At 52.6% G+C, this 27,929-nt stretch overlaps 2 protein-coding genes across 2 annotated transcripts; both read right to left on the bottom strand.

Moving 5' to 3' along the window:
* Positions 1-706: 706 nt before the first annotated feature.
* On the bottom strand, positions 707-10,103 carry EAH_00023740 (protein transport protein Sec23, putative; the record flags this gene model as incomplete). Its single annotated transcript, XM_013396811.1, has 16 exons — positions 707-955; positions 1,122-1,250; positions 1,692-1,815; positions 2,463-2,598; positions 2,989-3,117; positions 3,653-3,772; positions 4,065-4,211; positions 4,914-5,000; positions 5,203-5,326; positions 5,791-5,958; positions 6,704-6,827; positions 7,375-7,568; positions 8,014-8,154; positions 8,735-8,935; positions 9,483-9,561; positions 9,889-10,103. The coding sequence occupies 16 exons, from the start codon at positions 10,101-10,103 to the stop codon at positions 707-709; spliced, it is 2,367 nt and encodes a 788-aa protein (XP_013252265.1).
* Positions 10,104-12,221: 2,118 nt separating this feature from the next.
* On the bottom strand, positions 12,222-26,236 carry EAH_00023730 (hypothetical protein, conserved; the record flags this gene model as incomplete). Its single annotated transcript, XM_013396810.1, has 10 exons — positions 12,222-12,236; positions 12,595-12,975; positions 13,129-13,947; positions 14,332-14,595; positions 15,398-15,679; positions 15,806-17,770; positions 17,974-18,437; positions 19,173-19,281; positions 19,797-20,089; positions 20,359-26,236. 10 exons carry the CDS (start codon positions 26,234-26,236, stop codon positions 12,222-12,224), a joined length of 10,470 nt encoding a protein of 3,489 aa, XP_013252264.1.
* Between the last annotated feature and the right edge of the window lie 1,693 nt (positions 26,237-27,929).

The raw sequence follows: 27,929 nt of genomic DNA, 5'->3' as shown, positions 1-27,929 counted from the left end.
ACTGCCCAAGGCAACACCAGCTGTTCGCGTTGAATGTTACTTTGGACAAGTCCCCATCCTTTACCATCTAAAGTGCAACGGTCAGCTTCAAATGACCCACAGAATCCAAAAAGTAGTAATGCACAAGAAGAATTGCACTGGCGACGGCTGTGCGGTGGTTGTGAGCTTCTCTAGAAACCTTATGCCAGCTTGCTTCGCCGGAGCAAATTCTCTGAACTAGTCGGCATTTCCCGTACATTTGCTGCCATGAGCATAGACGTACCTAGTCTTCATGCTTTGGACCTAAACAAAAGCATGATATGGGGTTGTTTCGAAACTGGAATACCGTAGGCTTCTAGCTCCCATGCGGACTAAAGTTAGCGCACCCTCGTCAACCCTGCGCGTTGCACTCCTCGGCTATTCCTAAATAGTAAACATGGCTGGAGTTGCAAGTTCATTAATGCTGCCCCTCTGGCTTGTCATCGTATCATGCTCTTTTGCTTACCTATATTCGTGAAGCGAAGGCTCGCGATCATTTAGAATTCGGGCTTTTATATGTTTGGAGATGTTTGCTATCTACTTCATGTTCTAAACAACACGCGAGTAGATGAGGTTACAAATGCCTCGCGCCCTGTCAACAGCAACCTTCAAGCGCCGCTGTTGCTGCCGCTGCTGCTATGGCAGCGCGAACGGAAGCGGGAATAGCTAAAGCCACAGCCATGCCGGCTTAGCTCTGTACTGCGAGTTTGATGAGGTGTTCCATGAAGACTTTCAGACTAACATCATCTGTGTTAATAAAGGCTTCTCCTCCCTCTGTGAGGCCGAGGGGCTGTGCTGTTCCTGAATTGATGTACGAGGTTGAGGGGTTAACCTTCGCCAGCAGAAACCGCGCTTGTGAGCCGCCGCTATTGCATTGTACGTACTTGGGCGCGGGGAAACGGTCCCCCAAAACGACACTCGCATCATCCACCGGTGCCTGCATACAAAAATGGTCAGGTATACGGTTACGGTTAGGACCCCCAAAAGCCGCAAGCCATCATCAACTGTGTACTCGCGAAAAATTGCCTTCCGACAGCTTCCGCCTTACGCAGTCGTGGTGTACACTAGGTATGAGGGTTTAGGATTCGGTTTTTGCGGCATACCTGCAGGAGCTGCCTTAAGTTTTCATATTCTGGCATGTTGTGATACCCCTGTTCTCTCCATTGATGAATTAACTCTCCGTGCCACACAACAACGTGGAAAAACGAGTCCAGCAACAATATTACGTCCGGCTGCAAAACAACTCTAAGTCACAAGCTCTAAGCCCTAAACAAGGAGGCAGTCATACCACACTGCACTGAATAAAACACAAGCCAACCCTCACAAGCTCTACATTTCGCTACCGAAGCAATCAATCAACAAACAACTCAATAAAGCCTACTAAACCCTCAAACCTGACGAACTGCGATGCTAAAACAAGGCACGATACAGCAATAGGCAACGCAAGAAGGGCGATTTTAGGGTCCTTCGGAATAAACTGTCCGTCGGAAAAGGGGGAGACACTGTGCAAGCGACATAATATACAACAACTTGCAGAGAGCAAGATGCATGTTGCATGGGTCGAAATGGAGGAGATGCCTGGCGATATGATAGAACAATCTTCCGAACACACACGAATGGAACTGCACCCAATAAAGGGAACAAGCCAACTACAGAGAGGGGAAATATCATACCTTGAGCGCCTGAGCATCCAGCAGCACAGGCTGGGGAGGTCCTTGCTGGTTGAGTGAATACGAAAGCAAGGCCGGCTGAATCATCACTAAGGCATTCATAACACTTGCTCGCAACAACACAGACCTAGCGAAGCGAAAACGCACCACAGGATCGGCAAAAGGCACGCGAGGAAACAGTGGGCAAACCTGTATATCCAAAGCAAGCAAATACACCATCGGGGCACTTGTTTCAAGAAGACAAGCAAATACGCCGTGATTACACAAGTACAGGTACTAATAGATAAGGAATAATTAACAGTAATTGCTAATTTAGGGAGGACGAGCGACAGTGAGGTGTGCCACTCCTCAGGCGTCGGTTGCAGTTACTCCCACTGAGACAACTTCAAATGAAACAAAAAACAATCGTAAACAAACATGCGGGACAAGAATGAGCATCTGTCGCAAACTAGAACACACTAGTACGAATAAGTTGACACTGGGAGCGACGCTCACAACAAAAACCGGGCGTTCAACGGTGTATGCATACTTGATCATCACTAATGATACTGAAAATAATGCCTCCGAAAACAATTAAAAACTAAACATACTAAACAATAAAAATTGTCAACAAGTCGAACGGTAAATATTAGCACTACAGCTGCCTTCCCACTTCTTTGCATGCACTCTAGTAAGAAGATACCCACTGCACTCATTGCAGTCGTATTCTTTAAGACGCTAAACATCAGTGAACAAACGGGCGAAGTAAACGAATAAAACCGGAAACGGAAGTACCTGTAATAAGCAGTTTCGTCCGGACTTGCGTTGAAAGTTTGTAGGAAATGACTGCGTCTGAGGTGATACATGAATTGTGGGTAAATGGCGAACTCCGTGGAAAGATGGAACGAGTTAGGGTCATCCTTTTGGTAGTCTGCATTTTTATGCAATTAAAGGAACACGCAAGAGCTAGACAATGCGTAAGAACAAACTCTTATACGAAAATATTGATGCAAAGCCCACACAAGAACAGAAACCGTCAAGACAGCAGTTGCTCTATACCTTAACGAAAACGAAGAAACAATCGATGACAGGTGATGCAGGGAATCAAGAAGGGTTTTGATGGCATAAAGGCGAAGAAGAGCCAGGAGGTGAAGTATAGTTTAAGAGGAAAGAGAGACCCGCAGGTGAGAGAAAAGCGACAAAACAGACAAGCGCCATTCAATCGAAATGCATCGAACACAAAATACTGGAATAAAGAACGCAACGTTAGACGGGATGAAGTAACAAACGCAACCAATGAAGTTGCAGCAAAAGGATTCACCTGCAAAACGAGAAACCAGCCGAATAAGCTTCCTGTCTAGCCATCTGAGGACGTCGAGAGAGTCTTCTGTCTCCGTTTTGAAGACTGCCAGGCGCGCCATGAGCACTGCTGCCGCTTCCTGGTCAAAGCCTAAAGTGCAAACAAACTGCAGTAGAAAGGATACTTCTCAAGCTTCTCAAGGCACGTCAACTGCCTTCACGTAGCATTTGTCTTGGAGTGCAATTCCCACAGCTCATACTTTAGTACAACAATCAAAACATCACGCGTGCGCATGCTCCCAACTATCATCCGGGGCAAAGTTCTGCCGGCCTCTGGAACGCATAAAAGGCAGTCAGTGTAAAAGGGTAAAACCCAAACGGCCTGATCCAGGAATAGCCAATTCACTTGCATACACTTCCACTTTACAAAACCTAGTAAGGCAATATATGCTCTTGCGTGCATAGACCTTAATTATTGGCCAAAACGAAACCCTACGAAAGTCTGAAAAGTGGACCTAGCTAGACCTGCAATGCACTACACTTCAGCTCATTCGCTCGAGGGGCACCGAACTACCACTAGGCAATGCTTCAGCTGGGCACATAGCTCCAGTAGTGGGGAAATATCACATCATAAGTTAGCCCACAAGCAGGTGAATGTGCGCCATGTTTGCAGAAGAAGAACTAACCTGGGGCTATATCCAGAGGACTTTGGTCTGCAAATCTGTAGGAGAGCGTTGTAACTCGCAGACGGCGTCTACCGCTAGGGTGTAGGTAAGAGGTTTGAAATTGCAGGAAAGATTGCTTTCCTGAATAAACCAGTGAAAAAAAGCCAACGAAAGACCGAATGTCAAACGCCGCTAACGCAGGGTATAAGCACAACGGAAGCAACGGGTGACGGAAGGCATTTTTCGTCGACAAAAATGGTGATTGGGCACTAGCACTAAACTCTATTGCAACTAAAGAAAAACTGCACCAACAACACGAGGAAAGGCTGAAAAACAGCTACCCACGTCGAAATCACGAGTGAGTTGAGCACACATTCATCCATTCGTATCTCCTGCGTCTGGAGAATATTTAGCCCTGCATTCAACGAATCACCTGGGGGCAAATTTGAAACATGCTGATTCGTAACTTCGAAGTAAAATGCAATTGTTGTTTCTTTATCCATTGCAGCCGCCTGCCATTCACACGAAGCGCCTTCACCCACAGTCAAGTCCGAAACTTGAGCCCCTTTCTTTCCCGTGCCTGCAAAAAGAACAGCCATAAATACAAATTGAAAATAAATGCACGAGTAATGAAGTAGAAAGCGCGGAAGAACATGCGGAAAATCCTGAATAGCTGAGTGCGTAAGACAGTGGCTCAACCAAAATTGACGAAGCAAGAGACAAAGAAATAAAGAACAGCAGCACAACGAACATACAAATGGAGCATAACAACTGTAGTCATCTACGCAACTGCATGCGTAAATCCGACTCGAACTAACCCACCGGCAACATAAAGAAGGACACGCTGGACGTAGAACAAGGGCAAACTAAGTGCAGAACGGAAATCAGTGAATAGCAAATGACCAAGTAGGGCATGCATTCAAAAATACTTTCCTTGCGAGGAAACAAACCAACGGGTAAACGAATAAGCAGTGCCACGAATGAAGCGTTTTGGAACACGACATGACAGCCCAGTGAACAACCAAAAGTGGCGAGAGTTCATGTAGTCCGAATTTTTGGGAAAAAATAAGAAACAGACGCAGCGCAGAGGGTGAAATGATTGATCCAGATGATAACGATCCAGCAACGAGAACGATTTCGAAGAAAAAGGACATAAACTCGGAAGAGCAAAATACAGACGAAACAAAGAAATTAACAACCGAGGAGACGCAGTAAGCTTAAACACAAAACGCAAGCGGGAGAAATACCGTCGGAGATTGGCAAAATTAACTTGCCAGCCTACTTGTGCATGGGCCGATAGCCCCACAGACTTTGAACTCTTTGCTGCACAAAACCTCCATCTTCGCGTTGAAGCCCATTTTCAAGAACCCTGAAGGCCACAAACCAACAACAGACCAACAGGACTAAAGAAGAAACACTCAGACATCAATTTGTTTTGATGAGCCGAGCAGACTGAAGGCCGGAGTAGAGAAGAGACAGAAGCCCAACAAGAAAAAATGCAGCATCTGCTCCGCCAGAGTAGCAAACAGATGGCAATCTGCATAGTAAGGCAGCAGCCATTCTCGGCCTACCTGTGGAGTCGGTCTCCAAAAACTTTTTGAGGCTGTCTTTGTAGACGTTCAGCGAGAACGAATCACTCATTATGACACACCCTCCCGTCTTCTCCGGCATTACCTTCATCTCATACAGACCCACCTGCTCACAGCAATGCCAGCTTCAAATGAACAAATAAACAAATAATCTAAATAAGCTTTCCTGCCTCTCTCGACTCACGGAGCAAACGCATGAGATTACACAACTGTACTCGTCTGTCCATCGGCCTGGTTATACGCCCATTTAATGGGGCCTGGAGACCAAACAAACAAGCCTCCCCTCCTATGGCACGCCAATCCCTTCAGGCGGCAACGACTACCGCCAAACAGAGACAAATACTTCCTTCTTTTCTATTTTCTGGGTTCTTTTACAGCGGTGCCAATTACTGAAGCACGAGAATGCATGTACAGATTCGTGGACAAAAGGTGCGAAAAATAACGAATTGAACAGCCTGCATCTACCTAATGCACCCAACGGGAATGTGGGCATGTGAACAAGAGGAACGGCACACGGAACAACCGGAAAAGGATGCCAGAGATGACGGAACGTTCGCGAAACACCCTCACCTGGTCCAGTGAACAAGCAAAGATATCCACAGCGCAGCCGGCCCGAACAGCTCTATTTGCTAGGGACGTATAAAACTTCAGCGCCTTCTGCACAAACCGTGCATTTTGGTTATCCTTTTGCAAGTCCAAGTGGTGACGGATGGACTCTGCCAATGGCAGATCCACGATCTGCGCACACACCCAGCTTGACTGTCTGAAATCTTAGTGGAATTGCTAGGACTTTTCAGGCACTGCCATCGCCCCAAAATAAGATTACGTTGGGGTATTTTCCCGCTAGCTATCGGCACAGAGCATCCATACAGACACACCACGCGTGTACAGCCCCCACAGCAAACGGACCGAGTAACAAGACAAATCGACGAACAGCGGCGAACAAACTGGTATATTGATAAAAGAAATAGGCGCACCCGAGCAAAGTCGACAACGCACCAATAACACCTGGGATAGACGAATCAGCACGATGTTTATAGGGCAATACCCAAAAATGAGAAAGAACTCAAACGCGCTCGTCGCATGCTATGCAGATGCAGCCGACGAAGGGGGTACGATGAATATAAAACAGGAAGCGAAGAGGCATGCAAAAACGAACCCACCAACGGGAGAGTCGCCGCAGAGGGGAACAAACACGTAGAAGACAAGAAACAAGCAAAGTGAAGTAACACCAAACAAACTGAGATTTAATAATAGCCACAACTCCCCTGTTGGGTATCGTCGCGGACGCTCCGCTCCGCCTTTGCAGCGGCGAGTTTCAAAGGCGGGACGTTCGCGACGAACAAACAACTCCGGATAGAAACGAAGAGACACGCAAGCCAAGGAAGAGGCAAACCAACAAGGCAGGGAGAAAGCAAAACGAAAACAGAAAAGCACGGAAACAGCAAACTGCAACAACGGCGAGAACCCAAACTAAGAATACCTGCCCAGGTCCCGTTGTGCAGACTCCCCCAGTGAAGAGAAGAATGCGGCAAGGCAGCTGCAGCCAACAGCTTTCCACCAACGCAACTGCAACGGACAACGCCAAGCCCGTGCAGCGCTTCGGCCTGTTTGCAAAAACAAACACAAAGTGACAATGCAGCTGCAGCGGCCAGAAGGACCCCTGACCCCGAAGAAACAGATGAACAACACTCCATACCGAACTCCCCAAACCTAACTACGAACTCTAACTGAACAGCAAATAAACCAAAGCCTTATACAACATAAAAGACGAACGGAAGGGGACATCCGCATCTGCAACGTGTGTGCACGTTCTTGCATATATATGCAGGTTAGAAAAAGCTGTCCGATTACAAGTTGGAGATGAGACTTCACACGCATCTGCATCTCTACGGAGTTTACAGACTAAAATTATGCTGCCGTTCCTTTGCGACTGTTGACTAGCGGAAACACACAACGGCGGGACGTGAACATGATCAAACCCTAAACCCTCAACCCTGTTGAACGCTATGAACCCCGTAGCCCCACTAGCCGTAGAAGCCCTTACTCAGCATGAACGAAAGTTCCAAAGCCACTACGCCCAACAAAACCATGCAAGCACCGTCCTAAGCCCCTTTGGAACCTTCTTCCCCGACATAACAACTTGAAACCTACCGGGAGTCAGCGGGAACAGGCCAGTAGTCTTTGGAGAGGTTCTCGAGAATGAAGGAAACTTTCGCTTCACATTCCCCCACAGGCTGAATGAAGCGCGCTGCTGCTGCTGGCACCAGTGGATGCCGTGTTGTTGCGCCTCCCGAACGCGGAGCAGCATAAGAAGAGCCTGGCGAGAGGCCAAGCTGCTGCTGAATCTGCACAGCAGCGTACAGCAAAAAAGGAAAAGCAAAAACTCACTACAACTTGGGGCCAAAAAAGCAAAAATATGCCCCGAGACTTAAACTGCTGAAGGCGAACCAGCCCGTGAGACGTCAAGTGCAAACCCGCCGAACGAATGAAGACATAGGCACACAAATACAAGCAAACCAACAAACCAGCACCTTGATGCATGAAAAAATAATAGATAAATAAACGGAAAAATGGGGTGGAGAGCAGGCCTCCAACACAGTGAAGCTACGAGCAGGTCACTTGCAGATCAGCACAGCGGGGCCGCCTCGTCTGTACGGACGAAATCAGCAGCTTCAGCTGAGTACCAGCCAGAAACTTTAGCTCCACTTGAAGCACCAGCGTTCCAAGTGGGGCTGCAGCAACAGCAGCAGGAGCAGCAAGGAGCAGTAGCAGCAACAGCATCCGGCCTACACTAGCAGAGGAGAGTTCTCTGGATCCGTGGAATACATGCACTTTGTTATACTCGCTGGGGTCAGCAATCTCATGAAGCATGCACATTGCACCAAACGAAATCAAACAAATCATTGCGTCTGAAGGCATCAAAGCCAACGCCTGCACGCAGAACACACCACAGCAACGAGAAAAGATTATAATAAAAGTAACTCATCATAAAGGCAACCGAAAAGGAGTCATCCACGCCAATCATACCAAAAAGCAAAAGGCAAAACGTTAGAGGCGACCGAAAATGCCGCGAATATCTAACGTGCTGAAGCAGGGACAGCTGCGGCTGCTGCAGCAGCATCAGGCGTTGCTGCAATACCAGCTGCTGCTGCTGCAGAAGCTGCTGCCACTAGCGTATACTGTATGCTTCACGAAAAGCCAGACACTACACGCACCACAGAACGCGCATGAAATGCAATCTGAAAAAAAAGTTAAGAGCACACGGATAGGCAGCAGCAAACGCATGTGCGATTGGCTAACAACTCTTTCTAGCAACACATGCGATAGTAACGAACGTCACTGATGTGGGAACGGCCGAACAAATGCGTGCAAAGCAACACCTATCAAAAAACAAATACCCTGTGTAGCTAGCAACACAGAGTGTGCACAAGCCGCCGGCGGCCGCACGGCAGCAACAGCAGCAGCAGCTCCAGATCACGAGCGGCAGCCACACCCACAGCATCACAAATACCTGAAGCAGCGAGTCTTTGAGTTGCTCAACTTCCTCTTCTATAATACAGGTGTCAAGCACCAACACAAAGAGAGGTGGTGGCAGCAGCTGGGTACCTGCTGCTGTTGCTGCCGCTGCTGCTGCTGATGCGCTGCTGGGCAGAGACGAACTCGGCGGCAATATATATTCTATTGTAGGATATAGCAATTCCGCCGGCAAGTTCTGCAACGAACCACACAGCAAACGCGTCCTTTGTTGTTACGCCCCGCCTCCATCTCAAACTCTACGGACTCGCCTTGGAACACCGACAAATGCGCTTGCAGGAAATACACACAACATGAGAGAACCAACGAAGGCGGCCAAGGAGACCAACGACACCGTGCATCAATTCATTTTATTAAAGAAAAATTAAAAAACGAGTGCCGTGTGAGCTTGGCATCCAGCACACACGAGATAAATACACCCAAGTGCAACCGACAAACGAACATGTGCTCATAAAATACACTTGTGTATACGCAAAACATGACTGCCGGGAGCACGAAAAAACGAATAGACAGATAATCCAACAATCCAATACCTTGGAAGCAAACTTAGTACCCACAATAATAATAGAATGGAGCCAGAGATAGCAAGCAGCAATGGGAAAGCAAGCCGTACAACCTTCAACCGCCTAAAATTACTTGAAAGAGAACAATACAAAAAAACCACCAGGCAGACATCGCAACAGCGACAGGGGCGAAAGGATAAATGACAGAAGCGTATGACCAACCTGCTCCGATATATGGGCGGCGTAATGGCTAGGGAAAGAATTTCTCTGGAGAGAGAAGGGGCAAGTCCAACTCTTGTTTCTACAGATGCAACAGCAGCAGCACCGCAGGGGAGGCAGCAACAGCAACCACACGAGCACCACCAACAGTCAAAATGAAGCACCAAGACGCACACACAACACAAGCAACAGCAGCAACGTCGCTGGCGGAACCAGGAGAATCCACAACAGCAGCAGCATAAGCAACAGAAGGAGAGAGCACAGACAGCAACAGTGCAACAGCAACAGATAGTGCAACAGCATCAAAACCAGGAGCTGTGGAACCAGCAGCCCAAGTGGCGGCAGGACCAGGACGAGCAGCAGCAGGATGAGAAACAGCAGCTGCAAGATCAGCAGAAGCAGGTATTACCTGAAATCTACTGCACAGAAGGGGTTTAGGACGCATCCGCTGGCCCTGCACCTGACGGGTTCATACTCGACCAGTTGCAGATGCGTGCAGTCCCTCAGAGGAGTGTACATACACCCTAAAGGCAGTTCGATTTGCTGCGCCTCAGCCCGCGTTGGCGGCCAAATGTTCCACGAAAAACGGCAGCCTGTTGCTGCCTCGTGCTCGTGAACGTCCATCGTTTTCAGCCTTAGACCCCAAGGGCTACACCCTAAACCCTAGTCTCAAATGGACGTAAGCAAGACGTCAGGAACTGTTGCTGAGTGCTTTCACGCCGCAGCAAACAGACAAACACTGCCCCTGCCAACCTGGCACGAGGGTATTGCAAGACAGATCTAACAACCTCTTCCTGCCGCTGCTTATGCTACTGCTGTTGCTGTGGCTGCTGCTGTAGCTGATGAACAGATGCTGCTGCTGCGGCTGCTGCTGTGGTGGATGATGAATGAGGAAGGACCCGACCGGTACTCCTGCTGCCCATCCGCCTGGCTTCTATGGAGCGACAGTACAGCAGCAGCAGCGGCAGCGGGGGGCGTCGCCGCTGCCTAGAGGGGGCCTGGAAAGTGGCAGTTTGTTTGCCTTCTGAAATGTTTATATATATTTCAACTTAAATATACAAAATGCATCACCAGGGAGGAGAAATGGTCTGGGGCTTCGGTGAGACGAGGGGGGCGCAGGGCCCCGAGATGAGGTTCGTGATTCCAGCAACAAAAATACGGCGAATAGGCAGGCCACATGCGACAGAATGTGCATGCAAAAGTGTGAAAAGGCCGCAAACAAGCAGCAAAATTATCAACAAACCGTCTGCTCTGGGGCCACTGCTGTGAGATGCGGAGCTGCTGCTGCTGCTGCTGCTGTTGCTCTGCTGCTGTCGCCGTCTTGCAGAATAGCGCCCGTACTGTCTCTTTTTTTGTGGAAATAAGACGTTGTAGAACAAATTGTCTGCTAGCATAACATTAGACAGGCACGTAACTAACTTCCGGCGTGCGTGCAGCCGCTGCATCGCTCCCAGCAAGCGCCGAAGAGTCGGCCATACGTATATTTCAAGCACTTCCCTACATTAAAGAGTTCCTCAAGAAAATAAATAGAGCGGAGTATTTAGCAACAAATAGTGGAGCCAATGACCACAATCCTCTGCTTACTCCACCACATGCGTAGACAGCCAGCCGGTTAATTATTATATACAGATGTAGGACAGTACAGAACAGGGGGTCGCCTCTCGGCGAGCAGCCCAGGACAGCTTGCAGCAAATAGAGCAGTGGCAGCTGCGCCCATTTGCCTTTTCGTCTACCCGGATAGCAGGGTCTGCCCTCAGAACTACGTAGTGCGCTTTGTACTTTAAGTGCGCTCTTGCGCAGTACGTGCTAAACAATATATTCCTGTTAGTGCATACATCATAGGTGTGTTCTTGCTTGCACATGGGGTGTCCTTTCGGCAGGAGCTGCAGCAGAAAATGCTGCGGCTCGGGAGAGGCGCGTCCGTTCCGCAGCAGCCGCAGGCCTTTGTGTTGCTGCTGCTGTTAGGGGATGTACTCACTTGAAGTTTTTGGCGGGGTTGAGGCTAGCAATACGCCTAGGCTAAAGGAGAGGACTCTCGTCACACCGTTAGGCGAATAACTATATAGGTCGTGCGCCCACTTGTGAACAGCCCTTCAACTGTATCGGCCAAGCTCTCCGAACCGCAAATCAAGGCGTCCACACAATGCATTTATAATATACATGTACTAATACGTGTATATACATATATATGCATATATATGCATATAGCAGCAAACAGCCGAGATTTCCCCCTTTGCTCTCCCGCTCAAGAAGGGGCGTTTCACCAGTGCAAGCGTCATACCTGCATGTTGATTGAATACAATTATGGACCAAACAGCAAGCATACTACTACGGTGTATGCGCTTCCGAGAGTTTCTGTTAGTTACAGCATGTGCAAATCAAAGTGCTAGTGAAGCTGTCCTGCACTCAATTAAATGTGGGCAGGTACTAAAATAGGGTATTCTATTCTATTCAAACGATTCCACATTTCGAAAAAATAAAATATACAAGCGAATCACGGATGAGGAAATTGGCAGCAACATGTGCAAAAATCAAACTTATGCACGCATTTATGAGCATATATATATATATATGTATACGCGGCATGAGAGATTCACAGAGGTGATAGTGTTTCTGTCTACAGATGCTAGACAAAGATATTACTCTATGTAACTGTACTGCAGAGGGCATTTCTTCGCGCTGTCAGTGCAAAAGAGGTCAAGAAAAGCCCTTTAGGGAACGAAAGATTAGAAGACAAGCAAACTATGCTTCAATAACCTGCAAAAACGCAGCAGGGAGTTTCCAAGCGAAGCCCCCAACCCAAGTGTGCAACGAAAAACTGCGAAGGAAGCACGACAAAACAGCAACAGATAAAATGGACGAAGGGCAAAGCACAGATCGAGCAGGAGGAAAAGAAGATAAGCTTAACGTGCAGCACAGGAAACAAACAGTGACATCCCGAACAGACAAACTAACAACTGAAGGGAAACGAATTCGGCAGTAGAGAGAGACAGCACTCTGCCAGCAGAGCGGCAGCCTGTGCGCTTCTTGCTGCCAAAGCTGTGTCTCGTTTGCTGTCTCCTTGTTCTATGAATGCTTTTACTTCTTCTCTCGACCTCCAAACAGCAAAACAAACGCTCTCCGACACGTCTTCCCGTTTGCGTTCTGCTGCTGCTTCTGCTTCCGCTGTTGCAGCGTCCGCCGCCGCTGCCGCTGCCCAGCAGCTCAGGATATCGTAGAGGGCTCCAGCAGCAGCAACCACAAGAGGCTGAGGGTTCTGACCCAACGCGACAGCAGTAGCAAAATGCCGCATCAACGTCTCGGTTGCTATAGCAAGGCGCCTTATATTTGCGTCCTCGAATGACAGCCCACAGTCCAACCATAGCACCAACGAGACCCATGCGCTCAGCAGCACCTGCTGCGCTTGCAGATACAGATGCTCCTGCGTTGGGTGCAGCACCCAGAGAGCAGCAGCACCAGGGCCCCACGTTGCAGCACCACGGACCCCAGCCTGTGCCTCACAGACAAGCAAACGACAAAACATACACACTGCTGCTTATGCGGCTTCCGCACTAATGCTGCTGTCCCTGCAGCTATTGTTTTCGCAGCGCCCCTTGCGACAGCAGAAGAAGCTAACTTGAGACATGCAGATCAAAGGCCTCCTTCTTACCTCTGTAGCACCAGCTGACGCGGTGGAGCTAAGCTTCGCGTGCAGTGCTTGCACGCCTGCTGCTGCTCTCTTCATCGCCTTCCTCAACCAGAGAGTCCTAGCGTTTGCATGGGACTTTCTGAGTGCTGCCGCTGCAGTTGGTGTTGGTGGCACTGCTATTGCCTCTGCTGGTGCTAGAGCTGCATCTTGAGCTGAGAGTGCTGATGCTCGTGCTGCTGTTGTTGGTATTGCGTTCGCTGGCGCTGTCTGCGCGTTGCAACTGCTGTTGCTGTCGCAGTGCCAACAGGTGCAGCGGATGGCTGCTACTCTCCCCCTCAAGTCCTGTACAGCAGTCACAGCCGCTCCTTTATGATAAATTGCTGATGCGCTGGCCAGAACCACTGCCTGCCGCACTGCAGCAACTGTTGCCCCAGTTTTTGTTCCCTTTGCTTGATCCCTCCCTGTGAATGCCCGGTTCTTCGTCTCCTTTCCTCCCTTCGTATCTGCCTCTGCGGCTTGCACATTTCCTGTCTGCAAGGTTTTCTGAGGTCTTGCAGTCTGCTGCTGTTGCTGCTGCTGCTGAAGGAACAACAGAAGCAGAAGACGGGCTGCCACTTGCATCGCGAGCAGCGGGTCTCCATATATGTTCATTGGCTCCTCTTCAAATAGTTTTTCTTGTTCAATAGTGCCTGCCTGCTGGGGCTGCTGCTCCTCAGTTGTTGCCGTTTCTTCTTCAAACCCTGTCGATGCGCTGTTGTTGTTGCTGATGCTGCTTGGACTGATGGTACCTCCACGCAGCTGTCTCCACAGCAGCCGCCAAACATCCCTTTCAGGAAAAGTCTGCATGCAAAAGAAAACCACGAGGCAGCCCACCGTTCACATGTCACCAGCAACTGCTGCTTCTGCAGCAACAGCAGCTAATTCAGCAGCAGCAAGCGCAGCAGCAGAAACCTCAAAGCAGCAGAAGCAGGTTGCACAGCATCACGCGTAGAGACATTTGCCTAGCTCAGCAGAGACAGGAGCAGCCTCTAACCACACAGCAGCAGCAAAAAGAAGCAACCTCAAAAGCGGCAGAAGCAGGCTGCACAGCATCACGCGTAAAGGCATTTGCCTAGCTGAGCAGAGACAGGAGCAGCCTCTAACCACACAGCAGCAGCAAAAAGAAGCAAGCAGCAGGGGGAGGCAGCATGCGGAAAGCCGAGCACAAACGCATGCTCCGCCTACCCTGGAGAGGACCTGTAGCAGCAGCTGAGAGAGGGTGCCTGCCTCCAGGCCGTGTGGCTCGTCGCTGAGGATCGGAGTTGCTGCCGCAGCCAGCAAAAGCAGTGTTTCTTCCATCTGCTCGTTGCTTTCCCTAACTGGTGCTGCACCTACTAGCCCACACGCTGCTGTGGGTCTTGCTGTTGCCGACCGGAGGCGACAGAGCAGCCCAGCAGCAGCAGCTGAGGCTGCTGCTGCTGCTGCGTCCCTCACGGCGACGTCTTCGTCCTGCAGCCAAAGTCGCAACAGATAGACCCCGGAAACCTCAACAGAGGCCGTTTCTGCTTCTTTTGTTGTAACTAGCCTATGCGGCAAGGAAAAAGTGTGCACCTTCCGCTGCTGATGCCTTAGAAGTGCAAATATTTAGGCCGCGTGGTCACATGCATGCAGAGTTGTTGCTCCTGCTGCTACTGCGGCTTATGCAACTACTTGCGGCAAACCTGCAGGAGCAGCAGAAGCGCCCTCCAGGCTCGAAGTTTTGCCCAAGAACAGCAGCAGCCAGGGCCCTGTCCAAGACCTTCCATGCAAGGTAGAGGTAGCCCGGAGATGCTAAGGGCCTACGCGACAGCAAACCATTGGCATCACGAAGCAACTGCTAGGCCGCGCACGTTGCTTAAGCACAAACCCAGTTGTCGTTCTTTCATTCCGTGAGAAGCCAACAGGAGGTATACGCAAAGAAATTGCAGATTCAGGGAAATGAAGATACAGAGACAGCGAGGGGAATGAATGCGAGTGCGAGGATTCACGCAACAGGAAAATAACGCAAAGACAAGCACAGCGGTAGCAAAGGATATTAAAACAAACGAGATGATCTACAGAAGAAGAAGGGGCATAACTACAGTCAAAAGGACTTCACCACCCAGAAAGACAGAATAAGGAGCCAGACAGACAGATCAGTGCTGACAGGCTCCCAGCAAGTGGAGAGGACAAGACAAGCTGATGCAAACAAACTAGAAACACCGCAGGACGAAGGAGTGGGTAAATATGTACATAAAGGCCTTGTGGAAATTCGGACTTCGTGTAAGCTCACTTCTGCAGCTCTTAGCCTGACAGCAACTTCCTGCGCTGGCTGAGCGCACCGCAGCACTGCGGATGCCCAAAGGCCAGCCCATCGGTTCTCCGTCGCTTCAAAGCAAATCGAAACGGTGTTCATCTCGCTGCTGCATGTTCCGCTACTGCTGCTGCAGGCTGCAGCAGCTGAACACCTAAGGAGCGCAGCGCCCAGCCGCGTCCAGGCGGCCGCAGCGGCGTTGCTGGTTGACGCAGCCGCCGCCGCCGGCGCTGCCACACCAGCTGCTGCAGCTGCTGCTTTCTGAGGGTGCAAAATGCAAGACCCCCTGCAGAGCCGAGGATGTGCTGCAGCAAAAGCGGCAAAGGCAGCCAATGCCTCGCAGGCGGAAACACTCAAGGGAGCCGAGCTGCAACGGAGGCCCCATACCGAGTTTTTAGACTCCGTTGTTTCTGATATCACCTCGCAGGATCCGCTCCCGATCCCCAGGCAGTTGGTCAAAATGCTCCAACACAACTGCCACAGCGTCGTGAGGCCGCCGGTTACATCTTCCGCTGCATGCAGGACGTCAGCTTTTGCCTGATGCCCCAAGCTCGAACCAAACCCCTTTGTAAACCGTGAATCTTCAGAAAGCCTCTGAGCAAACTCCAAATCCTCATATCTAAAAGTACACAGGGGTCTAGTTAAATCGGCCACTGCTAGCAGCGCCGACTCCAAGGCCTGCGGGTGCACTGACAAGGCAACAGCCCCTTTTATTACTACGGCAACCCTGCCCAGAGAACGCAAATGTGCTGCCGCTGCGTCTGCCGCTGCAGTGGGCTGTCGGGGCCTGAGGTGCCGCTCCACAAGGAGACGCAGTGAGACCGCCTGGAGAACCGGCAGGCCCACGTGACTGATGAAGGAGGGTCCTCTGGCCTTGGCTGTTGCTGTTGCTGCTGCTGACTCCTCTGCGTCTATTTCTTTGTCATCTGGAAGTAGCCCCAGCGCTGCTGTGCTGGCGGCGGCAGCGCGGCCCCACAGCTCCTCTTGGTACCTCTCGGGGGCCACAAGGGCCACAGCCCGCATCACCTGAAGCAGAAGCACCCTCTCCACAGCACTACGTTGGCAAATAGCCTCTCCTACTGCTGTTGCCGCTGCTGCCTTCTGCAGTTGCCAGTTCAGTTTCCGCAGCTTATCAGACAGCTGGACCCCGTGCTCTGCTCCCAACGCCTCCTCCACCAAATTTGCAGCATCTGGGCGGCCCAGCACCTCCAACACCAACAGCAGCAGACCGCTCCGTTCGTTCGCGTCCAAACGACGCCCCATCCAATCCGCAGGTGCCGTACGAACAAACGCACTTGCAGGAGTACTCGATGAGGCCCTGGGAACTCCTGCACCAGATAAAACTGCGTCAGGCAAGCTGGCTGCCTCTTCAGGAGTAGCAGCGGTTGCTGCTGCTGCTCCGGCAGCAGCACCAGCGGCTGCTGCGATGAGTGCCTCCACAAGGCTGGCAGCCCCCCACGTGCGGGCTCTCTGCAGAACATAGGAAGCCAAAGCGCGCGCTGCGAGGGCACGGGAAGCAAACGATGCAGAGCCCAAACAGCAGCACAAGGAACGCAGCAGAAGCAGCAGCCAAGATGAAGTTTTTCCGTCTTCTGCCGCTTCACAGCCCAGCCCAAAGGGAGCACGTGCACCCAGCTGCAGCGAAGCAGCAGTAGCTGCAGTACCAGAACCATCCATAACCCTCGCATCCCTTGAGGAACTGCTGCTACACCAGCAGCAGTTGCAACTGATGCTGCCGTCGGCAGCCCCCACTGCAGCAACCTCACGCAGCTGAGTCAAGATTGTGTTCGGGGGACTATTATGCAGCAGAGTCTCAAGGGCGGGGAGGTCAGAAGCAGCGATGGAGCTATGGTCTGTTCGGGTCAGTAGCAGTAACACAGCGACTGCTGCCTCCTGCTGCTGCTGCTGCTGTTGCTGCACCCTAGCTGACTCTGTTGAAGGCAAAAGCCCCACTGGCAAACGGCTGATAAACTCGGAGGCACCGGGAGGTCCCTGAGCTGCCAGGCCACGGACGAGCAAAACAGCATTTTGTGGTATTACCAGCCGATGTTGCTGCTGTTCCCGCTGGTTCGCCTGGTCCACAAGCTCGTGGCGGTCTTGTTGCTGGTGCTTCTGGATCCGATGGAGGCGTTGGGGGTTGTTTTGCTGCAGTCGGCCGTTGCCACTTGTATGTGCCGTTGGATTTATGGCAGTACTGACAAGTGGGGTAAGGGCCTGAGCCAAGAGGGGGCGCAGCTGGGGAGAAGCAAGGGACAAGAAGTCGATGGACAGTAGGCCACTCCCTGCACCCGATATTGTGCGCAGAGCAGCTCCGCTGCAAAACTCAAAGGGGTTTGATGACGCGCGTTGGGTCTGCAGGTCAACAAAGCAGCAGCATCAGCATCAAAGGGACAGGCAGGGGCTGTTACACTATTTTTGGAGAATTGTTCTGTCGCAATTAGTGAGAGCCTCAGGCTAGGGTGCTTTCGGAAGCAGCGAACACCAGCATGCAGTTGCCACTAGGGTCTAAAATTAGGGTTCAAAGGTAAAACTTAGGGCAGAAAGATTGTCATTACTTCGTCGTCAGTGCCTGCCAGTCGCTTGGTGGCGGCAACCTGAAGAGAACTTGCGGCGCTGCGCACGGGAAAGTCTGCTGAGGCGACAGTTTGAATGGAGACAGCAAGAGCTGCAACAGCAAGGGCCATTGGGCGGCTAGATCTGGGGTGCACAGACGGCTCAAGGGTCTCGGTCGCTAGAGCCTCTCCGGCAACGAACGTCGACGGGTCAGAAGGACCTTCAGGAGGAACCCCTGCAGTCCCCGTGGGTTGCTGCTTGTGCGTTCTACTGCTGCTATTGCTGCTATAGCCGCTGGTGCTTCTCCCGCTGTCGGCGCTGTTGCATCTGCTGTTGCAACTGCAGCAGCCCCGCAGTGCGTCGTCTGCTGCTGCTGCTGCTGGCAACACATCGCACGCTGCGAGCTCAGGAGAAGTGGCAACGAACGATCGCAGCAAATTGAGCGCATGGACTTGCGCGCTCAGGGCTGCGCCAGAGACACAGACAAACAAAAGCAGAGAATAGACCTAGAAATCAAAATAGAAACAGAGACAGAGACAAACCCCCAGAGATACGGAAACACACGTGGATTGAGACATAGCTAGATAGGTGCACGGAGCCGCTTTTGTGCCTCCCCACAGCATCGCAGGTGCCGCTGCTGCACCTGGGCACCAGGTGATGCAGGGGCGGCAGGTGCTGGTATCACGGCAGCAATGAATGGGGAGCAACCAGACAGCTTGACCACCCCGCCACCCACGCCTCCACCCTCCCCCGGGAGGGTCTTGCTTCGAAGAATTTTGCTTAGAAAAACGAGCGCAGCACCATTGTGTTAAGGTGTTATTGCAATTCGCATTGTTGTGACATTATTGCCATCACGATTGCTGCTAGCCTCGTACTTGTTTGTGTTAGCTGCCTAAACCCCATTATCGCGACTATTCCTACCATTTTGCTTAATACGGCTCCTATTCTTCCAGCTAGTTGCACGCGGTTGCCAGCTTGCTTTTATTCTTTTCGCTGCCTTGTGAACACCGATGTCTATGCTACGGTTCCCTGCCATTATTATATTTGTATTGTAATCCCAGCCAGCCATCAAAAAATCAGCTCAAGCTCTGCTGGTCGAATAAGCTGTGTCTGCGCATGAGCCCGCTACCCTACATGTGAATTTCAATAAATCATTCTCACGGTTTATAGTTTAGGATTCAGGGTTGGGAGACGCGCTTACCGTCTGAAGCTCCTGCGAAGAAAGGCCGCAACCGGCCGGCGGCCAACGGCAAGAGGCAGGAGACAACGTGCAGCAGGAGACGAAAATCCAAGGCCCCCCCTTTTGCCCCCTCACCAACTTCGAAGACGACAAACAGGCAGTCGCAGCAGCAACAACAGCAGCAGCGCAGGCAGCAGCAGCGGAGACGGCTGTACATAAGAAGTTTTCAAACAGCTAGACGGGGCAACAGAGGCAAGCAAGACACAACGCGTTTCTGCTCGTCTCTTAGGTGTCTGCGTTTGTAACTTTTTGTAACTTTTCTGCCTCTAAATGGTCATAAGTACTCTTTTACACTCTGATTCAGCTGCCGTTAGCGGCTGCCCCATTTGTCTGTCCCCGTGACTATCTTCTTCGGCCCATCTTCTACGGTGTTTTCTGCCTCTGTCTACTCGTTCAGTCTCTGGGGCTTCTCCTTGTCAGCGTTTCTCTTAGGCTTGCTCTATGTCCTATCCTGCAGGCCAATCAGCCCTTGATGCTGCACTACTGAAAATTGGATGCCTTACTCCCAAGCAGAGCACTAAACACAAAACACAGACTTTTGCTCTTGCGTAGTGGGGGCGGGGGGCCGGTAGCGCTTCGACGAACTCTCAGAGGCATCCCGAGGGCGCCTAGAAAAACTGCTGCTGGGTGGCGCTGTTCCTGCGGTTTCTGCTGCTGCTGCTCCTGTTGCTGTGCGCATCGTTCCGAAGCTTGCTGCCGTGCATTTCGTTGACGCTGTTTTTGCTGTTCGTCCGGCTCAGCTTCTGAGGCACTTGGTAATAAAAGCAAAAGGACTTCGTCTGCCCACTGACGGGTGAGGCTCTGCAGGGGAGACCCCTTAAAAGAGCTGAGTTTAAAGCACAGAGCAGCGAGGGCGTCGTGAAGGAACTCTAAGGCCCCTGCAGCAAATAGACAACGCAACACTAGCAGGTGCAGAGGTAAATAAGGAGCTGAGTCTGCTGGCAGGCAGCTGCAATCATCGAGCGGCTGCGCGTGTGCCCCGGCAAAAAGCCAAACAACAAATGCACTCCTTGGAGAAATGAAAGAGACTCTGACCCTTCCCAGCTGCTACTGGTGCTGCCGCAATGCCGTCCTTCTGGCTGCACGTGATGCCAGCATAACGCCGCATTTCAGCAGAAAAGGCTTCAATTGATGCCATGCGGCTCACCCATATGTCTACACGCCAACAGGAACTCAATAAGATCCGACCCTACTGCGGCCACCTCTTCCGCGCTGAGCAGCAGAAAGGACTGCTGCTGCATCTGCTGCTGTGCTTGTTGCTTCTGGATGTCTTCCAAATCCTCGGTATCGTGCCGATTTCCTGTGCCTACTGCAACCCTGCTTGCTCCTACTCTTGCTGCTGCTGTCGCTGGTGTTGCTGTTGTTGCGATCGCTGGTGGTGTTACAGATTCCCCTGCCGTTGCTGCTGCTGGTTGTTGATCAAACCGAACGAGTTTGCAGAAGGCAGTAAGGCACTCTGTGGCGCCCTTGACGGCCCTCCAGGAACAAAAGGCCAGAAGCTGCTGTTGCGTTTCTGTGTCCTCGCCGTCCTCGCGACAAACCACCAAGTGCCCCCGACAATCCACCTGAATCTGGTGCTGCTGCTTCTGCTCTGGCTGCTGCCGCGGTGGCTGGTGCAAATGAGGCGGGTGGCTGCGGCTGCTGCTGGGAAAGCCGGCAGTAGCCGGTGCCTGATCATTGGCCGTCTCCTCCAGCTGCCCTGATGCTGCGGCTGCTCGTGCTTCTGTTGCCGTTGCTGCTGTTGCTGCATGTGCGTCTGTGTCCAGCAGAGGTAGCTGGGGTGTGTCGTCTTCGTCCCCAGCAGCAACGAATGATGTAAGGCAACGACAAATGCTCAACAGCACCAGCAGCACCCGTTGCTGCCAGTCCCTCCAGGCGCACGTTGCCTCTTTGCACCTACACCTGCTTGTCTTGCTGTTGTTGCTACAGTTAATCTGCAACAGAGTGGGCTTAATTGTCACAAGACAGACCTCCAGAAGCCCAAGAATCCCGTGCAACCCCATCTGCGGCTCAGCCAGCGCCAAGGGGCTCCGTTGCACTGCAGTGAGACGAACTTCCGCTGCTGCTGTCAGTATACACAATACCCGCAAAAGCTCGCCACAAGAGTGCCACATGCAACTGCAGCAGCTGGTGCTGCTTAGGTTGCCGTTGCCATGTCCGCTGCTGCCGGTGCTAAGCGGTAAAGGTGCTACTGCTTCCGCTTCTGCAGTGACCCGAAGGGCTGGCGGCAGCAGCTGTAAAAGGGCCTCCTCAAGTGCAGAACAGAAAATAGTTTGCTGCTGCAGAACGAAGGCAGGTAACTCACAGTGAGCACCTCCAAGAGAAGCAGAACCAGCAGAAGCTGCAGGGTGCTGGCAGGCACTGGCTGCAGCAGCAGCAGCTGCAGTTGCTGCTGCCGGACCCGTGAACAGCTGCTGCAGCAGCAGCTGCAAATGCAGCGTCCCTGCAGCACAATAATCTTGCCTAATGGAAACCGCCATCTCAACGGCTCCCCAAACTCGCCTTCTTATGCCCTCCAATGGGTCCAACAGGGTATGCTGCTGCGGCTGCTGGCACGGCTGCTGTGCCTGGTGCTGCTTCTCCTGCGTTTCCGTCCGTTGCTGCGTCTGCATATGCGTCTGCTGCTCCTGACGTTGTGCTCGCTGCAGCTGCTGCTGCGCCTGCACTTGCTGCTTCTGCTGCTGCAGTTGCTGCGGATGTTGCGGTACTGGAATGGTGGCAGCAGCGGGAGAGTCGTTGGGCAAAAGCTGCAGCAAATCCAACAAGAGGCTGCGCGGCGCAGGACCGTTGACTACCGGCAGCATCGCCAGCAACTGCTGCCGCACGGCGGGCGCCACCCAGCCCAAAGCAGCTCCCACGGCACAGCCCATTTCTGCTCCTGCCTCGGGGGCCCATTGTTGCTGGTTTCCGTTGGTGCTGATGCTTGCGCTGCTGGAGCTAATGCTGTTCACAGCAGCAGCAGCTTGCAGCACCGTTGATTTCTTTTTATGCTGCTGAGGGAGCGCTCCCAGGCCCCAAATTGAGTGAAGGGAACGCAGCAACGCCAAACAAATCAGCACCCTGTCAGGAGGCGCCCCCGGGTAGCAGGAGAGAAGACAGCGGCAATGAAGCCGCTGCAGGAACAGCAAAAAGCATCCAAACGCACCGCCGCAGGCAGCCCCTTGTTTCTGTTGCTTCAGTTGCTGGTTTTCCCTTTGCATCGGCGAAAACGCCACAAGGCAGGTGTCTGGATGCTGCTGCTGGGGCCTGCAGCAGCAGCAGCCACTACGTGAAAGAGACTGTATGGTGGCATCTGTCTGTGCAGCAAGCTGCACTCTAAAGGCGTTGCGAGCTCTGAGGAGCAGTCGTTCGAAAGCAGCAACGAATTGGGATCGTTCGGCTGCCGATCCCATCCGCAGCTGGAGCCCTGCAGCAAACAGTAGGAGCTGCAGCTCCTGGCAGTTTGGTGCTGCTGTCGAGTGTGCATGCAGAGTCAGCGCCTCCAGCAATCTCATGCGCTGCCGCCGCTGCCCGCTGCTCAGGCCCTGACGCAGCCGCCCGGGAGAGACCCGATAGCAAACAGGAACAGCTGCGCTGGTGCAGCCTCGAACTACGAAGGTAACTGCACCGCAGCAGGAGCCCCCACACCCGCCGCTCCTGCAGCCGTAGCAGCAGGAGCTGCTGCTGTTCCTGCTGCTGCACGCGCTGCTGTTGGGTTTCCCGCTGCAGCAAGAGCTGAAATCATCCTGAAGCCCTTCTGTTCTTTCCCATGTGGCGAGCCCAGCAGCTCTCGCTGCTGCCAGAACTGCCGCTTCACTAGGGCTCCAGGGCCTCCCAGGGCCATCGAAGGACGAACGAGCATCGCCAAGTGCAACGCCACTCAAACGCGCATCTGTTGCTGGTGGTGCTGCTGCTGTCGTTGCCGCCCCTGCCTCTACGGTCAGTGCTTCCGCTACTGCTGCCGCCGTTGCCCCTGCGGCTTCGACCGCTTCCAGAGGGCGCTGCTCGCGGAGGCAGAGCAGCAGCGGAGCTGCGGCAGAAGGTTCCAGTCGCAGCAGCAGGGGCAGCATCGTCTCGTCAAGGGCCTCCCCAGGAGACGCATCTGCTGTTGCTGGCAGCTGGACGGGTAGCAGCAGCGCGTATTCCCGAGGTCCTTGCTGCTGCTGTTCCTCTTGCCATTGCTGCTTCTGGAGGCCTATTTCACTGCAGCACTTAGTGTAGCTGTTTCCAGTCAAAGCATTTTGTAGGGGTCCCATCAAGAAGCTCCGAAGGGTTTGCGAGGGGACATAGCAGAGCTGCTGCGTACGTCCGCGTCGGGTCGGATGAGTGCTGCCTTTTCCTTCTTGCTGCTGCTTCTGCTGCTGCTGCAGCTGTCGTTGCTGTTGCTGCTGTTGTCTGTCTTGCTTACTGAGGTCTTCACAAAGCGCACGCAGGGCCACCATAGCAGCCGAACGTAGCGACCTGTTTTGCAGCTGCGAAAGCAGATGCTGCAGCAAATACGGCTGCAGCTGCAGCACGCGAGCGGCTCCCAACGCGTGTACCAAAGGAGCCAGGGCCTGATATAGCGCCTTCCTGCAAGCTGTGGGTAGACAGAATAAGCGTCTATAAGGCGTGACCAATAGATCGAAGCTGCTGTTGCTACTGCTACAGCTGTTGCTGCTGCTGCTGCTGCTGTTGATTGAACCTGCTGCTACACGGACCCCTTCGGAGCAGCGCTGCAGCAGCAATGCCCAAACAGATCGAGCAGCAGCTTGTACACTCCGTCGGTGATGTTGCCAGCCTCGCAAAGCTTCGTCTGCAACGAATTTAAGTTGCTGCTCATCTTGTTGCAGTAACTGCAGCAGCGGGCCTTGAGGAGCCTGTTCGAGCCACAGCTGCAGCAGCAGTAGTTTGCATTCGTCGTCCAGCTCTTGTTCGGCCTCCGTCACTGCATCAATGCAGCGCAGCTGGAGTTGCAGCAGTTGCAGCTGCCCCTCCGGTGACGAGAGTGTGCAGCAACCACCAGTTGACTCCTCACTTGCCTGCTGCTCCTGCTTCAAGGCACCGCTGCTTCCTTTGGCTGCTGGTTCGTGCTGTTGTACCAGTAACGAGCGCAGCAGAGCAGTCTTGGCGAGTGGCCTGAGGCGGCTAAAAATTTTCGACAGCGTTTCCGCCCCAGCTGCTCCTGCAGTTGCGGCAGATGGCGCGAGTTGTACGCACTGTAGCAACTGCAGGGCAGCCTGCCGTTGCTGCTGCTGCCCTTGTTCAGCTAATAGTTCGAGCAAAAGGCCAATCAGCAGCTCCCTGCAGCAGTGAGGGACCTCAATTGGGGACCCCGATGCTTCAGGGAGCTCTTCCCTCCAGAAGCGGCTGTCCAGCAGCAGCTGCACAAACAAGGATGCCACAGGAATTGAAGCATATATCTCCTGCTGCTGTTGCAACATCTCCAGCAAACGCCAGAAGATTCGGTACTGCCCCCGTTGCTGCCTCTCTTCGTGCTGCAGCCCGACCGGCACTTGCTGCTGCTGCTGCTGCGCTGGCATCTGCTGCACTGGACAGCCAAAGAGCAAATCCTGCATGCATGGGAGTGTCCACAATTGTGGTCCAAGAGACGAAATACCCCAACTAAGGCCTGCTGCTGCTGCTGCAGCGGCTGGAGGGCTGCCTGCTTGCGAGTGCAACACAGTAGAGACGCAGAGCTGCAGCGGCCCCTCCAGCAGAGAGACGTCGTTCTGCAGTAGCAGCACCTGCTGCTGCTGTGTCTGGAGCCTAATTGACTGCAACAGCGCATTGCGGGGAGCCTCTGTTGCCGTGAAAGCGGCAAACTGCCTCAGGAGTGCAGTGGTCCTTTGCTTTCTCACGCCTTCTGCTGCTGCTGCTGCTGTCCATGTTGCATATGAGAAGCCCCTCAGGAAGCGGCGGGCAAAGCACAGGGCCACGGCTGAAGCAGGCGTGGCTTGCTGCACCAGCAGCAGCCGCTGCGGCTGCTGCTCTGAAGGATCCTGCTCCAGCCTCTGAGCAGGCACCCTCCAGCATGTACAGAACAGTGCTGACGAGCAGGTGGCAACTCCTCCTTGGCTTTTTCCGCTACCGCTGCTGTAGCTAATGTTGCTGTTGTAGCTGATGCTGTGGCCATTGTCGTTGCTGTCTACGATGGGCGCAGTGAGGGGAGAAAGAAAAAGGAGGACTCGCTGCAGCATTCGGAAGATACGCTGAAGCCTCCCCTCTATTCCACTTGCCTGGTGGTGCTCCATCAGCAGCAGCAGCTGCTGCTGCATTAGCTGATTAAGCCACAAGCAGCACAGCTGAGCGTAAGCTGCAGCAGCTGCAACAGCATGACTGGGCGACAAAATTCCCTTGCTATGGGCGTCTTCCGTTTCGAAAGATGGTCTAGTTTGCTGCCCTGCTGTTGCTGTTGCTGCTTCCATTGCTGACGTTGCCGCTGCTGAGGCTGCCGATGCTGCTGCTGACGGCCTGCTTGCTACTGCTCCCTTGGCTGCTGTCAGAGGTTTGGCGACGCTTTCTGCTGCCTGCATTAGGCACGCAGCAAAGCCCTGTAGGCTTTCGAGATGCTGCGTGGTGAATAAATCAGAATCAAAGCCATCCGCTCCAGCTGCAGCAGCAGCTGCTGCTGCAGCAACAGATTTCGATGCGAAGGAGCTGCACCGGGGGTCGAGGTACTGCCTGAAGTGGGCTCTCCACAGTTTCTGCACCCACTGACTGTCAAACTGTCGGTTGCTGCTTGCGGTCCCGGGGGGCACTGCAGGTCCTGCTGCAGCAGCTGCTGCTGCTGCATTTTCAAACAACGCGTTCAACGCCTGTGTCACCTCGACTGAAGAGCCCCTTGGTGCCAGCTGGTCAGAAGACAGCTGCTCTTCTGCAGGCACAGGTGCTGCAGCACCTGCTGATTCCGGTGCTGCCGCTGCAGCAGCTAACGAAGTGGGTGGCGGTGTTGCATCTGGGGAGCAGACAAAGTGGAGCAGCAGCTGCAGCACCTCATACAGAAGCGGGTCTCCTCGCGGCAAGGGCGTCCAGCCAGACGCCTCGACGGCGCAGGGCTCCTCCATAGGCAAACGCAGCCATGGAAACCCTAGACCCTAACCTGTTAAATCATCTATGCGCTGAGGCCGAGCAACCGAATGCAGGCGCCATAGCGCATATTCATTCATGCAACAAAATGAACAAGCCCTTTGTCTCTTGTTATTCAATCTATAAAGAGAGAATAAATATTGCAACTATAAAAATGGGCCACTAAGTGGGGTGGGGGGCCCGGCCGTGGGGCCCCACATTTCGAAGTGCTCGAAATCGACGAATTATTAATACGCCGGAAGGATGAGGTGAAAAAATTAGAATAAATACTCTCGATAAAAAGGCACAGAAATACACAAACTGGATAGCAATCGCCTTCGTTATCTACCCAATTTGGTCTTCCTTACCCCCCGGCTCCCATCTCTGCACAGACGCGGAGAAAAAAGTGAAAAGCATAAAGAGGGTCGGCAGACACCTAATAGGAACAAGCGAACGTACTGAGCAGCACTTGCACGCACTGGAACTCTCTTATAATTATCGAATCAATTGTTACTTTTTTGACTCGCCAGTAGTCGTAGTATAGTCGAACGCACACTGAGAATATGCACGCAGACAGAAAGCAAATTTCAACAGATCCCTTCTCCGCAGCGCAGAAGCAACGCACATAGCTTTCAGATGAAATTGTGTTCGCCAGAATTTCGCATCTGGCGTGTTCCTGGAACTTATATACAATCTGGTACGGGCGGCCAACACGGACGGAAGATAGCTCATGTGCGTCGACATCACGCACCTCAACAAAATCAGGGTGGAAAAAGACTTCTGATGCATAGAGTGGACGAATTATTGGACTCCTTACAGTATTGAGCGGTCTGTTCATCGTTTGGTTCCGCAGCCTTGTCGCTTGCCCCAGTGCATCCCAAGAACAGGCACATGACTGCGCACCCGCATAACTAGAGTATGTGCACCCCATTTGGGCCCATGAATGCGCCTGCCCAACTGTAGTGACAGATCGCCTAAGGAAACCGTAAATGCTGGAGCAAACCAATGATCGGTGGGGTGTTGCATACATGGACGGCGTGCTTGTGTTCAGCCGGAGTGTGCAGAAGCATTTGCAGCACCTGCAGCGCGCGAGTGAAACAATGGTTCGTAAAAGCACGAGCATGTTCGCTTTTTTTGTGCGAGCAGTTCGCTTCGTAGGGTTTCGTTTACCTGCACATGACGTGGAACCGGGTCATAAGAAAATAGGCTTTTTTCGGAGGGAGCTGCTTCCCCTGTGCACTCTTAGGGACGGTCTCCTCAGTGTCGCATTGTATCATATCAACTCCGCCATAGAGGCGGCAATGCAAGCGAATCTAGGGATGGACTCACTTACATTGCCGCCCCTATGGTGGATCTAGTCAAAAGGGAGGGACGCAGTATTTGAACAAAAGAACAAGAGGCCGCCAGAAGCCTCACCAGGCACGTGGAATCGCCTTCACTACACGCCGTCCTTCCTAAAAACCGGTGATAGTGACAACGCGGTTAGCGTGTTGTTCGCTCAGTGAGAAAACAATTGGAAAAACGTACCAACTAATCGCTTGATAGTCATGCAGAAGTATCCGGTACGTGGATACAAACTCTACTCGGTCTGGTGGGGAAGTTTCGACTCTACTTGTACACTAGGCACACTGTTCAACCCGGTTATCAAATATACCATCATGGGAGAGTATCACAAGTTCGTTAACGCTTTCT

This window comes from Eimeria acervulina, genomic scaffold, assembly GCF_000499425.1.
Source record: "Eimeria acervulina Houghton genomic scaffold, Eah_scaff183, whole genome shotgun sequence".
In the NCBI taxonomy this organism is placed as follows: Eukaryota; Apicomplexa; class Conoidasida; order Eucoccidiorida; family Eimeriidae; genus Eimeria; species Eimeria acervulina.
Note: the sequence above shows the minus strand (reverse complement) of the source record. Positions and strands in the feature narration are given on the sequence as shown.